General features: G+C 37.5%; 2 protein-coding genes across 2 annotated transcripts; one reads left to right on the forward strand and one right to left on the reverse strand.

Annotated features, from left to right (window-relative positions):
- Positions 1 to 7,495: 7,495 nt before the first annotated feature.
- Positions 7,496 to 9,170, reverse strand: LOC135211340 (A disintegrin and metalloproteinase with thrombospondin motifs like). The gene is made up of 2 exons (XM_064244655.1): positions 9,156 to 9,170; positions 7,496 to 8,853 (listed from the first exon to the last, which is right to left on the reverse strand). The coding sequence occupies exons 1-2, from the start codon at positions 9,168 to 9,170 to the stop codon at positions 7,507 to 7,509; spliced, it is 1,362 nt and encodes a 453-aa protein (XP_064100725.1). The 3' UTR covers positions 7,496 to 7,506.
- Positions 9,171 to 14,001: 4,831 nt separating this feature from the next.
- LOC135211341 (A disintegrin and metalloproteinase with thrombospondin motifs like) lies at positions 14,002 to 15,465 on the forward strand. The gene has a single exon (XM_064244657.1). It carries the CDS (start codon positions 14,002 to 14,004, stop codon positions 15,463 to 15,465), a length of 1,464 nt encoding a protein of 487 aa, XP_064100727.1.
- Positions 15,466 to 15,748: the final 283 nt, after the last annotated feature.

Consider the following 15,748-nt stretch of genomic DNA (forward strand, 5'->3'; position numbering starts at 1 on the left):
CTTCTAATTTTAAATGCCTTCCCCTTCCGTATAATCATGACATGAAAAAAAGTGTCTAATAATCTTAGAAAAGAAAGGCATAGGTATAGCGTAGTTTTTCAATACTGTAATACTCTTAAAAAGAAAATTATCAAAAAGAGTTGCAGAAAACCAAACACCGATGTTGGAGTTTATCCTAAGGATGCATAGATTGTGACAAATGCTATATTGGTGAAAGCGGTCGTTCCTTGGACCAGAGGAAACGTGAACATATTGCAGCTTACCGTTTGGGTAACGTTTACAGGGCCATTGCCAAGCACACTTGGGATTCTGATCATACCATCTACTTCAAGGGAAGAAAAGTTATATATAAGAGTGCGGATAGGACCACTAGGAGAATTGTGGAAAGGGGCTCTCATCACTTTAAATAACACCTTTGATGGGAATACTGGAATAATGAACAATTTGCTTTTGAGTGAAGAAATTTGCAAAAGGGTCACAATTAAGAACTTCAGAAATGTGTACAGCCTTCTTCAATCTGATTATGTAGATAACCATCCTTCGCCTGTTCCAGAGTCTGATCTACAAACTACCTTTTTGGCTAACAACCCTCAAGATGCCATTCAGGAAGAAGACCGGCGCTTTGTTCCACCTCGAAGATCACAGAGAATTATGGAAAGGAATACGACCCAATGACTTGTTTGCATATTTTAACCTTGTTTAATTTAGTTTGTTTGTTTATGTTTATTTGGATTTCTTCACCAATGCCATGTCTCTCATTTAGTTAGTGATCAAGTCCACAGGAGGAAGGAGGAAAGCTTTAATCTTTGTAAATATTTCCATAAATATATTTCATCTGGACAAACAAGAATATTACTGTGGATCCTTCTATTGATATATCAAAGATATATATATATATATATAAAAAAAATATATATATTTATATATATAACTTTGATATGATTTTATGCTGGCAGCGACCATCACAAAGAGCATTCGCATCTCTTCTCCACCTTTACTTATATTTCAGTAATATTTGTCATTTTGTGAACCTGTCATAAAGCCATATAGCCATATAGCCTAGTACATAGCACAAAAGAAATACTACAACTGTACTCATAAACTCTAATCTAGTTAGGCATAAATATTAAATACAGAAAACGTTACTTTATATATTCTATTGTAGAAAATGAAAGGTTGCTTTGATGGTAGGCTATATAAATCTAATAGCTGTGATTTCTGAACCAAAAACCTTAAAAAAAATATCTATAGCTAACTGTACCATTAAAACAAAGAGGATCTGTATAAAATGAATTGATTTAATGTAACTTTAGGTTAGATATGGGTACATATTGCGCCAATAATGGTGTTTTCATTGAATACCTTGAGTCCTTGACAAAGAAGTGATATATACAATTTTCTTAAGTAAACATTAATATTTTCGAATTCTTTTATATTTTATCATTCTATTTTACCAACACGTGAGGACATTTATGAATATATTTTACCATATTTAGAATAAACTCACTCTCTCTCTCTCTCTCTCTCTCTCTCTCTCTCTCTCTCTCTCTCTCTCGTCTCTCTCTCTCTCTCTCTCTCTCTCTCTCTCTCTCTCTCTCTCTCAGAAAGTTTTGACGATAAGGGACGATAAGGGACTCATACAAGTCATCTTTATATCCTGTTAGCGTTGCCTCTGATCATCATCGTCGTTATTATTATTATTATTATTATTATTATTATTATTATTATTATTATTATTATGTATTATTATTATTTTTTTTTTTGCTCTATCACAGTCCTCCAATTCGACTGGGTGGTATTTATAGTGTGGGGTTCCGGGTTGCATCCTGCCTCCTTAGGAGTCCATCACTTTTCTTACTATGTGTGCCGTTTCTAGGATCACACTCTTCTGCATGAGTCCTGGAGCTACTTCAGCCTCTAGTTTTTCTAGATTCCTTTTCAGGGATCTTGGGATCGTGCCTAGTGCTCCTATGATTATGGGTACGATTTCCACTGGCATATCCCATATCCTTCTTATTTCTATTTTCAGATCTTGATACTTATCCATTTTTTCCCTCTCTTTTTCTTCAACTCTGGTGTCCCATGGTATTGCAACATCAATGAGTGATATTTTCTTCTGGACTTTGTCAATCAACGTCACGTCTGGTCTGTTTGCACGTATCACCCTATCCGTTCTGATACCATAGTCCCAGAGGATCTTTGCCTGATCGTTTTCTATCACTCCTTCAGGTTGGTGTTCGTACCACATGTTATTACTGCAAGGTAGCTGATGTTTCTTGCACAGTCTCCAGTGGAGGGCTTTTGCCATTGAATCATGCCTCTTTTTGTACTGGTTCTGTGCAAGTGCCGGGCATTCGCTTGCTATGTGGTTTATGGTTTCATTTTTCGTATTACACTTCCTACATATGGGAGAGATGTTATTTCCGTCTATCGTTCTCTGAATATATCTGGTTCTTAGGGCCTGATCTTGTGCCGCTGTTATCATTCCTTCAGTTTCCTTCTTTAGCTCTCCCCTCTGTAGCCATTGCCATGTGTCATCGCTGCTAGTTCTTTAGTCTGTCTCATGTATTGTCCGTGCATTGGTTTGTTGTGCCAGTCCTCTGTTCTGTCTGTCATTCTCCTGTCTCTGTATATTTCTGGGTCTTCGTCTACTTTTATTAGTCCTTCTTCCCATGCACTCTTTAGCCACTCGTCTTCACTGGTTTTCAGATATTGCCCCAGTGCTCTGTTCTCGATGTTTGACGCAGTCCTCTATACTTAGTAGTCCTCTCCCTCCTTCCTTTCGTGTTATGTATAGTCTGTCCCGTATTTGCTCTTTGGGTGTAGTTGCTTTCTGTATTGTCATATGTTTCCTGGTTTTCTGATCTATGCTGCGGAGTTCTGTTTTCGTCCATTCCACTATTCCTGCGCTGTATCTGATTACTGGCACTGCCCATGTGTTTATGGCTTTTATCATATTTCCGGCGTTTAGTTTTGACTTGAGTATCGCCTTGAGTCTCTGCATATATTCTTTCCTGATCGTGTCCTTCATCTCTTGGTGTTTTATATCCCCTCCTTCCATTATTCCCAGGTATTTGTATCCTGTCTCATCTATGTGTTTGATGTTGCTCCCATCTGGTAGCTTTATCCCTTCAGTTCTGGTTACTTTGCCTTTTTGTATGTTGACTAAGGCGCATTTTTCTATTCCAAACTCCATCCTGATGTTCCCAGATACAATCCTTACAGTCTGGATTAGGGTATCTATTTCCTTGATGCTCTTACCATACAGCTTGATGTCGTCCATGAACATCAGATGGTTGATTCTGTTACTATTATTATTATTATTATTATTATTATTATTATTATTATTTTTTTTTTTTTTTTTGCTCTATCACAGTCCTCCAATTCGACTGGGTGGTATTTATAGTGTGGGGTTCCGGGTTGCATCCTGCCTCCTTAGGAGTCCATCACTTTTCTTACTATGTGTGCCGTTTCTAGGATCACACTCTTCTGCATGAGTCCTGGAGTTACTTCAGCCTCTAGTTTTTCTAGATTCCTTTTCAGGGATCTTGGGATCGTGCCTAGTGCTCCGATGATTATGGGTACGATTTCCACTGGCATATCCCATATCCTTCTTATTTTCTATTTTCAGATCTTGATACTTCTCCATTTTTTTCCCTCTCTTTCTCTTCAACTCTGGTGTCCCATGGTATTGCGACATCAATGAGTGATACTTTCTTCTTGACTTTGTCAATCAACGTCACGTCTGGTCTGTTTGCACGTATCACCCTATCCGTCCTGATACCATAGTCCCAGAGGATCTTTGCCTGATCGTTTTCTATCACTCCTTCAGGTTGGTGTTCGTACCACTTATTACTGCAAGGTAGCTGATGTTTCTTGCACAGGCTCCAGTGGAGGGCTTTTGCCACTGAATCATGCCTCTTTTTGTACTGGTTCTGTGCAAGTGCCGGGCATTCGCTTGCTATGTGGTTTATGGTTTCAATTTTCGTATTGCACTTCCTACATATGGGAGAGATGTTATTTCCATCTATCGTTCTTTGAACATATCTGGTTCTTAGGGCCTGATCTTGTGCCGCTGTTATCATTCCTTCAGTTTCCTTCTTTAGCTCTCCCCTCTGTAGCCATTGCCATGTGTCATCGCTGGCTAGTTCTTTAGTCTGTCTCATGTATTGTCCGTGCATTGGTTTGTTGTGCCAGTCCTCTGTTCTGTCTGTCATTCTCCTGTCTCTGTATATTTCTGGGTCTTCGTCTACTTTTATTAGTCCTTCTTCCCATGCACTCTTTAGCCACTCGTCTTCACTGGTTTTCAGATATTGCCCCAGTGCTCTGTTCACGGTATTGACGCAGTCCTCTATACTTAGTAGTCCTCTCCCTCCTTCCTTTCGTGTTATGTATAGTCTGTCCCTATTTGCTCTTGGGTGTAGTGCTTTCTGTATTGTCATATGTTTCCTGGTTTTCTGATCTATGCTGCGGAGTTCTGTTTTCGTCCATTCCACTATTCCTGCGCTGTATCTGATTACTGGCACTGCCCATATGTTTATGGCTTTTATCATATTTCCGGCGTTGAGTTTTGACTTGAGTATCGCCTTGAGTCTCTGCATATATTCTTTCCTGATCGTGTCCTTCATCCTTGGTGTTTTATATCCTCCCCTCCTTCCATTATTCCCAGGTATTTGTATCCGGTCTCATCTATGTGTTTGATGTTGCTCCCATCTGGTAGCGTTATCCCTTCAGTTCTCGTTACTTTGCCTTTTTGTATGTTGACTAAGGCGCATTTTTCTATTCCAAACTCCATCCTGATGTTCCCAGATACAATCCTTACAGTCTGGATTAGGGTATCTATTTCCTTGATGCGCTTACCATACAGCTTGATGTCCATGAACATCAGATGGTTGATTCTGTTGCCTCTTTTCTTGAGTTGGTACCCGGCATCCATCTTCTGTAGTACTTTTGTCATGGGAATCATGGCTACTATGAAGAGTAGTGGGGACAGTGAGGCGCCCTGGAAGATCCCTCTCCTGATATTAACCTCTGCTAGTCTTATTCCAGAGCTTGTAAGTATTGTATTCCAGTTGCGCATTGTATTTTTGAGGAAGCTGATGGTGTTTTCCTCTGCCCCATATATTTTCAGGCATTCTATTAGCCATGTGTGTGGTATCATGTCGAAGGCTTTCTATTATTATTATTATTATTATTATTATTATTATTATTATTATTATTATTATTATTATTATTATTATTATTATTATTATTATTATTATTCACCCCTGACTCCCATCCATCTTTTAATCCTAGAAATATCACTCCATTAAAGCAAACCAAAAATATATTCATGACGATTCACTCTATTTTATATAATACATATCCATTATTTCACAATCATTAACCGTCTCCACTGCCTTTATCCTAAACTAGCCATTCGTCTGGTACGATCTATATTGCTTCGCAGGAACGAATCATGGAAATATCACTCCATTAAAGCAAACCAAAAATATATTAATGAGGATCCACTCTATTTTATATAATACATATACATTATTTCACAATCATTAACCGTCTCCACTGCCTTTATCCTAAACTAGCCATTAGTCTGGTACGATCTATATTGCTTCGCAGGAACGAATCATGGTATGGCAGTGGTACTGTGGATACATAAAAGACTTTGTTACCTTGAAAAATGATACCTTAAGGGAATTTCCTAAAGTTGAAATGATATAGAAATTCACTTACATGAGATAAGGATGAAGATCAAACGGAGAAGGCTTGCAGAATAGTAAGTGAAAATGTCATCTGGGGTCCCAAGGGCACCAGAAAGGGTGGAATCCTCTGGCTTAAATGAATGGGAACTATGAAGCGGAGCTAGTGGTGAGTGGAGGTTTGGAAATGGAAATTAATGCAAGGGAAAGACGTGAGAAGCGGAGTTTCACAGAGGTGTTTTGCATCGCATTACGTTGGAGGCAATAACCTACGTATTTATAAAGAATGAGAACTTCCTCCTTCAGCAGTCAACAGCATCTTTGATTCTTTCAAACTTTCCACGTTCTTCCATTTCTGTATCTTTAATACGGAACCATTTTTTTGTTCGTGGTATTCTTGTATGCAAGCCTTACTTATTTTTCTCATTATATTAAGCACACATTCTTAAGATGCTTTATCAGTCGTTTAAACACTTCTTTCTTGCTTCTCCTTAACCCAAGTATAAAGTGGTCAGACAAACTTCCAGCTACTCCTCTTATTCATAAAATCTCGTATTCATAAAACTGAAGCCCCGTACAAAACAAATGTCCAAATTATATATCTACCATCCTCCACCCCTCAAGATACTCGTACTCTGCATTCAAATCATATACTAACTCTCTCCTCCCTAAACTCATTTACGCAGATTCACTTCCCAAATTAAAGGTTCACGTTATTAAAAATAAATAAATAAATAAATAAAATAAATTCTTTGTCAGACCATAAGCACTTACTTTTAAGACTTTTTCTTAGAATACAAAACACACGTATGGTATACGACTTGTTGTCAAGGAGAATCTTAACTTTAGGCTGACATACAGTCTCTTTTGAAACACAAGAATGCCAGCTTCCATAACATTACCGAGAAGAGCTTTTCATTATTTCTTCAGTCGAAAGAAGTCCTTCATTACTGGGAACTGTGAAGTCGGACATCTCATCATGACAAGGAATCTGACATCCCACAAAATGAGTAGCATTCACCAGTAGCATATTATGTTCCACATGATTGCTATGATACATGGAAAGGAACGATCGTTATCACAACTTTTCGAAAAAGTCAGTTTCTACTACTTCCTTTTATATATCTATTCATTATTTTCTGGTCAACGAGCAATTAAATGATAGTCAGTAAATGTGCACAACAAAATGAGCCTAATCTCAGTGTAAACTTTAAGTTCAATAACTATGAAAACTCTAATTTGCTCACATTTTCAAATCAGGAATTGACTAGAGTTAAATTGTCACGTAAGATATCAAGCATTTTTAAGAGGACTATTTTCGTTGGAAGTGATACGCATTATTCATAATACAGCAGGTTCGGTTGTAAAATGGTTAAAAATGTCTGAGATCAATGACAAGAATGACCGTTGTACTGCTAAAAAAATCATATTAGTTGCTATGATCCTATTATTATTTGAACTAATGAGTCAACTAACTGATAAGTTCAATATCTTTTCGATGGTTAATACATAGATTAGTAACTCATATAGCAAAGAATTTCGTTGTCTTTTTCCTCTTTGGGAAATAACAATTTATTTTGTGTAAAAATCTCATTTACTTAGCAGAAATAACAGTGAGGGGGAAACACTAAATTATCAATTTAAAGATCGCTGGCATCGTAAAAAAAAAAAAAAGATACAAGAGAAGTAGTCTAGATTTATAGGAAAAATCAAAGAAAGAATTTCAATGCAGTATTTAATCAAACAAAAAAGGCATTACACCAACAAAATTCAGCAAATATCGGTTCTAACTGGTTTGGTCAAAAGTGAGTTACTGGCAAGAGCCGTTGATACACTTTCCACCACTCCTACAGGCGGATCCTTCTGCAGCAGGTCTTCCGCTGGACTGTGTGTAGGTCCAGATTTTGTAGCCTTCCTTCACTTGCCACTGACATTGCAGCTGCACACAAAGCGAATCTTCATCAGCAGACTTTGAGGCATAAGCATCACTTTTACCTGTGATTTTCTGACACTGTTGGTCCATAGTGATCAGGTCTCCAGGTAACTGAGAGGAAAGAGCGATGTTGCTTCCTACTGCAAGGCTCGACAGGCACTCACCATCAGTCGTCGACATGTAGTCCTTCATGAGTTGTTGTGAGCAAGAAGAGAAGAAGACTTTATTGGGACTTCCAGACACATAGCTCATGATGTAGCCATCATCCCATGAACAAGCCTCAGCTCCATCCGACCCATCATGAGGAGAACCGAGATTATGGGCAACCTCATGAGCAGCTGTCATGACACCCACATAGTTTGCTTCCTGGTCTTCACCCATGGCTGCCTTGAAATTCCTTTTGTTGTAAGTACTCACCACACAGGCTGCTCCTCTCCATGCAATACCAGCTAATCCTCCCTGAATGACACTGTTTTCAACATCAGCCATATCTTTTCCTGTCATTAAGTAGGCCAGGTCATAATTGGGGAACTTGGTATTCTTTGTGAACAACCAGTCACTGAAGGAATTTAGAGTGTTTTCTCCATGGATATAATCGCCCATCAGAATGTTGTCATTGATGAAAGTTTCGTATTGTGAACGCCTAAGTATCAAGGCACCGGCAAGAACCAAGTTAATCGAAGGGTCTGCGAATGTGGCAAATCTTTGGTTGACTGCATTCCAAAATACTGACAAATACTGCCTTACCCTTGTATTAGATTTAAATTTAGAGGCCAATGTGCTATCTACGACAACATAGATCTCAGGATTAACACTGACTATTTCTCTATTGGTATTTTTAGAGGAAACCTGACCTTTGAGAACTCCTTCTGGTACTTGGACATAGTCATGGGTCATTTGTTCAGGAATTGGTGAATATTGCCTGATGGCTGTATGAGTTCCATCAGCTTCAATATGTAAAGAGAGAGTTGGTGTTATGAATCCTTCTACTTTATCACCATCAACTAATACAACAGATCCAGTATCAGTATCATGATAAAGGTCAGAGACGCTTTCTTCTTCTTCTTCCTCAACATCTACAACAGTGAAAACTCCATCTTCATCAACAGCTGCCGTCTGAAGTTTGAAGTCGACACTGAGAGGCGAAGGGGCTGAGGTGAGACTCAGTTTGTGCACCTCACCAAAGGCTTCTACCTCCACGAGGAGAGGGTCGAGAGGGGACGGCTACGTCCCAAGCGAACAGTAGCTGGAGCAGTCTCCGTTGTGGCCTTTGGACTGACCACTAAGGCCTGGGTAGAGCCTGCTAGGAGAGCCAAGAGGAAGCTCAGTTGGAACTTCATTGTGGACGCCAGAAGCTGAGTGACAGGATTTCCAGTGGAGATCTTTTATATGGTGACCCCCTCACAGAAACACTTGCGATTTTCGGTAATCATTCGTATTGCCATAAAAAGTACTTATAGTATAACCTAATTTTCAACAATTATCGAAATTTATGTGCAAACATCCACTTTTCTATTGGTACTCACCTGCTGTGTGTACATTGCTGATTTTTGTCAGTCTTCTGAAATCAAGTTATTTTAAGGTTTATTTTTAACACGAGTGTTATGTGGTTTTGAATTAATTTTTTTTGCTATCAACCTATATATTTTATTTTTAATTTCTTTTCATCAATACAAATGTGTAAAAGGATACTATTACAAATAAGAAGTGGAAAATGAGAATACAGATTGTACCCAATACTTTCACCGCTATCACTTCTATCTTAACGTCTCGGAAATAATTCTGTAACACTTTTCCCTCTAGTTTACACCATAATTTTAACTGATTATCTTTGCCTTACTTCTACGATCGAAACCTTATGGTACTCTTTCACATTGATTTTTAGGGTATTTTCAGTCACCTTTCTAACATTTCTCTGGGTCTTTTCCTTTTAAAGGCTGACCTTATACACCCTGGTCAGTCACTCAACATGATTACACTCACAACCATACAGCAACATAACAGCATCTTACAGGCAAATCCATCATCTCTCAGGGGTGTCCCTTTCTTCAGTTCCAAAATGGCATTTGTTCAACCAGTTCAAGATGTATATCATTCCTCTGAACTGTTGCTTAATTCAACTTTGCCTCTCTTCTGCCATTACATTTGTCAAAACATAATCCATGAGACTATCCTTCTCTTTTGTATAGTTCGCCCAAGAACCTTTCTTTGTTGTAGTGTCAAAAGAAACTGGATGAAAAATGTGATTTTCTGTGCATGTATGCGTTCGTATCCATAATATGCATTTGACCCTATTGACTGGCAAATATATAAATACATATGTGTATATTTAGACTACCCGAAGCTCCTCGCCAAAACTTATTAAGTAGAAAATGTCAAGCCATATAATTTTGTAAACTTACTATTAACAGAACCATTTCCATTCGAATCTTTTAATTTCCATTGAGAATTCTAACTACTTAATTGAATAACTGTTGCTAATTCGAACCCATAATTTCCCGGTAATCATCCTGCGTCGCAAGTAGATTTAAAGAGACATTTAATATTTTCTGCAAATAAAATTTTTAACACAGTAATTACCGAATTAACGTTGGAATTGATTTTTTTCCTTAAATTCGAAATATAATTTCTAAACAGCTTTCAACATATTTTCTTTCATAGTTCAAAATAGTAATTAGTTTTTTTTTTAAATTTCTTTGTGACTTCTACAGGATCCTTTTTTTTTTGTTTGAAAGAAATATTCAACTTGTCAGATATGAAACCACCAGTGGTTGTCAACAAGTGCAACCAAGAGTAGCAGAAACAAAATGAAATAAGTAGCAAAACATTTTTGACATACTATTTCTTTCCGGAGTACGTTACTTTTAGTCACGACTGTACCTCGCTTCTCTGGGAACCGACCTTAATGGAGACACTTAAAAAGTTTTCATTTGTATGTATGGGCTAGCAATAGGATATTTCTTCTGGTCAAGGGTGGCCCCAAAGAGAGACAAGACATGCTTCACTTTCACAATCATCAATTAACTACTTAACTGAGAATGAGACTTTTGCTTATAAAACTTTCCTATCATCAGCCTACAGTAAGCGCATCAGCAGCACATCAACACATCCTACTCCCAGAGTACCATCCTCCTGTGACCAAACCACCTCTGGTCTATCTCTCACTTATGATTACGTTTTTACCATGACTTTTCATTTCATTGCTAAATTTTTTATTATTCTTACTTACAAACAAATAAGCAATTTATCGGCGTCCATCTTTTTCTCCTATTCTTATTCAGTAGGAAAGCTTCACTTCCTTAAAGGAGTTACAGTTCATCAAGTTCCCAATTATTTTAACAGCATTCCAAGTGATGTAATATTGTGGACGATACCATTAGCGCACTTGCAAAGTTTGGTAGCTGCAACAGTTTTCTCTCTCTAAATTTGTTTGGTCAGTCGTCTACGAAGTTTCATTGTCGCGCGTCTCATCAGACTAAAAATAAAGTGGAAAACACTCACAGATGACCGGACAAGATGACGAGACAGACGATCTCCCTTCATGCACATCAATGTAAGTTGGTCTGCCTTTATTCCATGTTTGAGTGAAATCCCCTCGGTTATGTATTTTTTTATGACAAGGTAAGTGTGACAGACATATAATGACAGACGTACATGGACAGATGGACAGACGATTGTGAGAACCAAATCTTAGCCCGAGTTTATTGGTTAGGACCAATTATCATTATTGTTATTATTGTAAGCCAACCTTTATCCCTACTAGCCTAAGGGTCTCGATAGGGAAAGCAGTCCAGTACGGAATAGGAAGCTGCGAAGTAATGAATAAACTATGAAAGGGAGATTAAAAAAAGTAGGACATAGGAAACGCTAAAATAAATAACAAAGTGAAATTGATAAGAGAAATAAAAGAAAAGCGAGACTCATTTCAGCCGGCTGAACAGAAAAGTAGTGGCACCAATTTGAATTTCTGAAATATAAACGATTCGCCTAAAGGATGTAGGAAGATCATTGTACATTTTGATCCCAACAGGAGTAGAACTTTTAGAAAACTTTTAGAAAACTGTATAGTACTGAATCTCACAAAATAAAAGAATTAATTGTATATATAGTACTGAGCAGTAGATGGTATAGGTCGGAATGATGTGAATGCAAAGGATGATTGGAATCATTTTTGAAATTACTTGAGCTGGTTGAACGACGGTCCTGGATAATGATATCAAATTCAGGGACGAGAAATTTAATAGAAATAAAATTTTTATCGAGCAGTTTAAGATACAAGTCAGCTGATGAAGAAGGAACATGGGAGTATTTAAAACAAGAAAAAAATTAAAGCGTTTCCTCAGGATAGAATGATATCTAAAATTCTCGGAAGACTTTCTCAGCATAATTGATTATTGTTCAACTGAAGGAGTGATATCCAGGACATATTTCTCATAAGCGAATTTCAAAGGAGTTGCATGCAATGAAAGAAACACTATCAATGAAGATATTTAGTGGATTAGGGGGCGGGGGGCGAGGGGAAGGGATGGATGAACACCCTAGACATGCTAGCAATCATAGATCGAGTGTGTTAGGCTTCAGTTTTATCCCTCATGATTTGCACCATACATTCACTTTAGCTAAAGCTCTGTTAAGAGATTAAGCATAGAGGAGACGGGATAAATGTAAAGAGAGTATCACTACTTGCATAAAAAAATGCTCATTTTCAAGGACAAACCACATATGTAAATTATATAAGAAGCAGCAATGGGCTACGGACATTACCCTGGGTAACAACTGACTACACTACTATAGTCATTGTAATTCACATCAACAACCATTTGCAATCTTTTATTTAAAAATTCAATAAAAATATAAAGAAACTCTCACCTAATTTCGAAAAAAACAAGCTTCTTGTGATTAATACAGTAAAAAACGTAACCAGTTTCAAATCCTATCTTACGAATTTCACGGCCAGAACCTAGGGCTTCTGTAAGACTACGGAAATAATAAAATAAAGAAAAAGAATAAAGAAAGAGAGAAGAAAAAGAAAAACTTCATGACCACCAAATAGGAAAGTTCTACTTGAGTGTTTTATCATTTATTCGGCAATACGTTTATTTGCTTATTCATTTTATTATACGAGTATATTTGCCTATCTATTGTTTTCAAAGGACTGCAACTGATCAGTGATTGCAGCCTTGCTTTAAAAATAATGTAATGGACGTTACAAATTTCACAGTCCGGTAGGAATTTTAAAGTCACGATATTCACAGACAGAAGAATTCTAAAGATAGTACTGCAGTTGTTTTTTTTTTCTTTTCCAAATGATTTAAAAGTTCAACAAGTAAAACTTTTATTATGCAAGTGGGCTAAGATGATTAGCTTTCGGATACACACACACACTTTATATATATATATATATATATATATATATATATATATATATATATAGAAATATATTCATATATATATATATATATATATATAAATATATATATTATATATAATTATCCTGTATGTATATTAAATAGTAAATATGAAAATTACAACTATAGGGCTCAATAATTCCCAAGACCCACGTCTGTCACTGCAGCTTGAAACGAAAATATTTGACGATTCGGGTAAGCAAGACAAGACCGCAGAATCAGCTGTTGTAAGATTTTTGTCGATGCGATGTACCTTGATTAGAGTTATGGTACAGCTGTGTCAAGAAATGTATATCTGTCCAGTATATGCGTGACGATTATTAATATGTAGTGTTTAATCTAATCTATTTACTCTTCTTCGTTGAGTTTAAATAACTTCAACAATTTCTAGCGGAATCTAAAAACAGAAATATATTGTTCCTAAATGTACATCTCCAGTTGAGTTCCCGTGAACATGGGTCTGATGTTTCCATCTGTCCTGTATGCTGTACTTTAAAAAGAAAAGGTTGTGATACTTTAGAAATATTAAACTAAAAAACAAGGTTACGCCAAATCAACTTGCAGTTTTTTAAGACTAGAGCCTGTCCCTAGATTTATTAGGACTAATTCAGTAATTCTAGAATACTCACTAGCTATTGTTACTGCCTTATTCCATATAAATGGAAATCAACTATGAAATGTCATACTATAGCAGTATCTACACTAAATACAAACTGTTCTGTACTAATATAACTGGGATTTGAAATAAAGGGAAATACCATCAATAAAACTATATAAATTTCAAACTCTAACATCAGTTGCATAATATATGCAAATTAAATATTTCAGTTTTGAATTCGTTATGCAGTTATCTCTAAAGCCAAATAAATAATTACAGAAAATGATCGCAAGTGTTCCTATAGAGGGGTCACCCTATAAAAATACTTCACTGGATATCCCTGTCACTCAGCTTCTGGCATCCACCATGAAGTTCCAACTGAGCTTCCTCTTGGCTCTCCTAGCAGGCTCTACCCAGGCCTTAGTGGTCAGTCCAAAGGCCACAACGGAGACTGCTCCAGCTACTGTTCGCTTGGGACGTAGCCGGTCCCCTCTCGACCCTCTCCTCGTGGAGGTAGAAGCCTTTGGTGAGGTACACAAATTGAGTCTCACCTCAGCCCCTTCGCCTCTCAGTGTCGACTTCAAACTTCAGACGGCAGCTGTTGATGAAGATGGCGTTTTCACTGTTGTAGATGTTGAGGAAGAATATGAAGAAAGCATATCCGATCTTTATCATGATACTGGTACTGGATCTGTTGTATTAGTTGATGGTGATAAAGTAGAAGGATTCATAACACCAACTCTATCTTTACATATTGAAGCTGATGGAACTCATACAGCCATCAGGCAATATTCACCAATTCCTGAACAAATGACCCATGACTATGTCCAAGTACCAGAAGGAGTTCTCAAAGGTCAGGTTTCCTCTAAAAATACCAATAGAGAAATAGTCAGTGTTAATCCTGAGATCTATGTTGTCGTAGATAGCACATTGGCCTCTAAATTTAAATCTAATACAAGGGTAAGGCAGTATTTGTCAGTATTTTGGAATGCGGTCAACCAAAGATTTGCCACATTCGCAGACCCTTCGATTAACTTGGTTCTTGCTGGTGCCTTGATACTTAGGCGTTCACAATACGAAACTTTCATCAATGACAACATTCTGATGGGCGATTACATCCATGGAGAAAACACTCTAGGTTCCTTCAGTGACTGGTTGTTCACAAAGAATACCAAGTTCCCCAATTATGACCTGGCCTACTTAATGACAGGAAAAGATATGGCTGATGTTGAAAACAGTGTCATTCAGGGAGGATTAGCTGGTATTGCATGGAGAGGAGCAGCCTGTGTGGTGAGTACTTACAACAAAAGGAATTTCAAGGCAGCTATTGGTGAAGACCAGGAAGCAAACTATGTGGGTGTCATGACAGCTGCTCATGAGGTTGCCCATAATCTCGGTTCTCCTCATGATGGGTCGGATGGAGTTGAGGCTTGTTCATGGGATGATGGCTACATCATGAGCTATGTGTCTGGAAGTCCCAATAAAGTCTTCTTCTCTTCTTGCTCACAACAACTCATGAAGGACTACATGTTGACGACTGATGGTGAGTGCCTGTCGAGCCTTGAAGTAGGAAGCAACATCGCTCTTTCCTCTCAGTTACCTGGAGACCTGATCACTATGGACCAACAGTGTCAGAAAATCACAGGTAAAAGTGATGCTTATGCCTCAAAGTCTGCTGATGAAGATTCGCTTTGTGTGCAGCTGGAATGTCAGTGGCAAGTGAAGGAAGGCTACAAAATCTGGACCTACACACAGTCCAGTGGAAGACCTGCTGCAGAAGGATCCGCCTGCAGGAGTGGTGGAAAGTGTATCAACGGCTCTTGCCAGTAACTCACTTTTGATTTTCTCGATTATAAATGATATTTTGAGAGTTTTGTTGGTGAAATGGCTTTTTTGTTTGATTAAACACTGCATTCGATTTTTTTCTTTTCATTTAATCCAAAAAGTTTAGACTACTTTTCTAATTCGTTTATAAGATTTAGGTTCCTAATTATTTATATAGTATAGACAGAAGCTATGAAATTACAAAATTTTACTTCCCAGGAAGGAAAATCGCTTTGACTTCCTTTGCTTTATGCTTTACTAAGCAAGTAACTAATCGGAAATAAAGAAA

This window comes from Macrobrachium nipponense, chromosome 4 (assembly GCF_015104395.2).
Source record: "Macrobrachium nipponense isolate FS-2020 chromosome 4, ASM1510439v2, whole genome shotgun sequence".
Lineage (NCBI taxonomy): Eukaryota > Metazoa > Arthropoda > Malacostraca > Decapoda > Palaemonidae > Macrobrachium > Macrobrachium nipponense.

Excerpts from the sequence above, each read along its gene's own strand:
- LOC135211341 (XM_064244657.1), top strand. The coding sequence starts at position 14,002 with ATGAAGTTCCAACTGAGCTTCCTCTTGGCTCTCCTAGCAGGCTCTACC.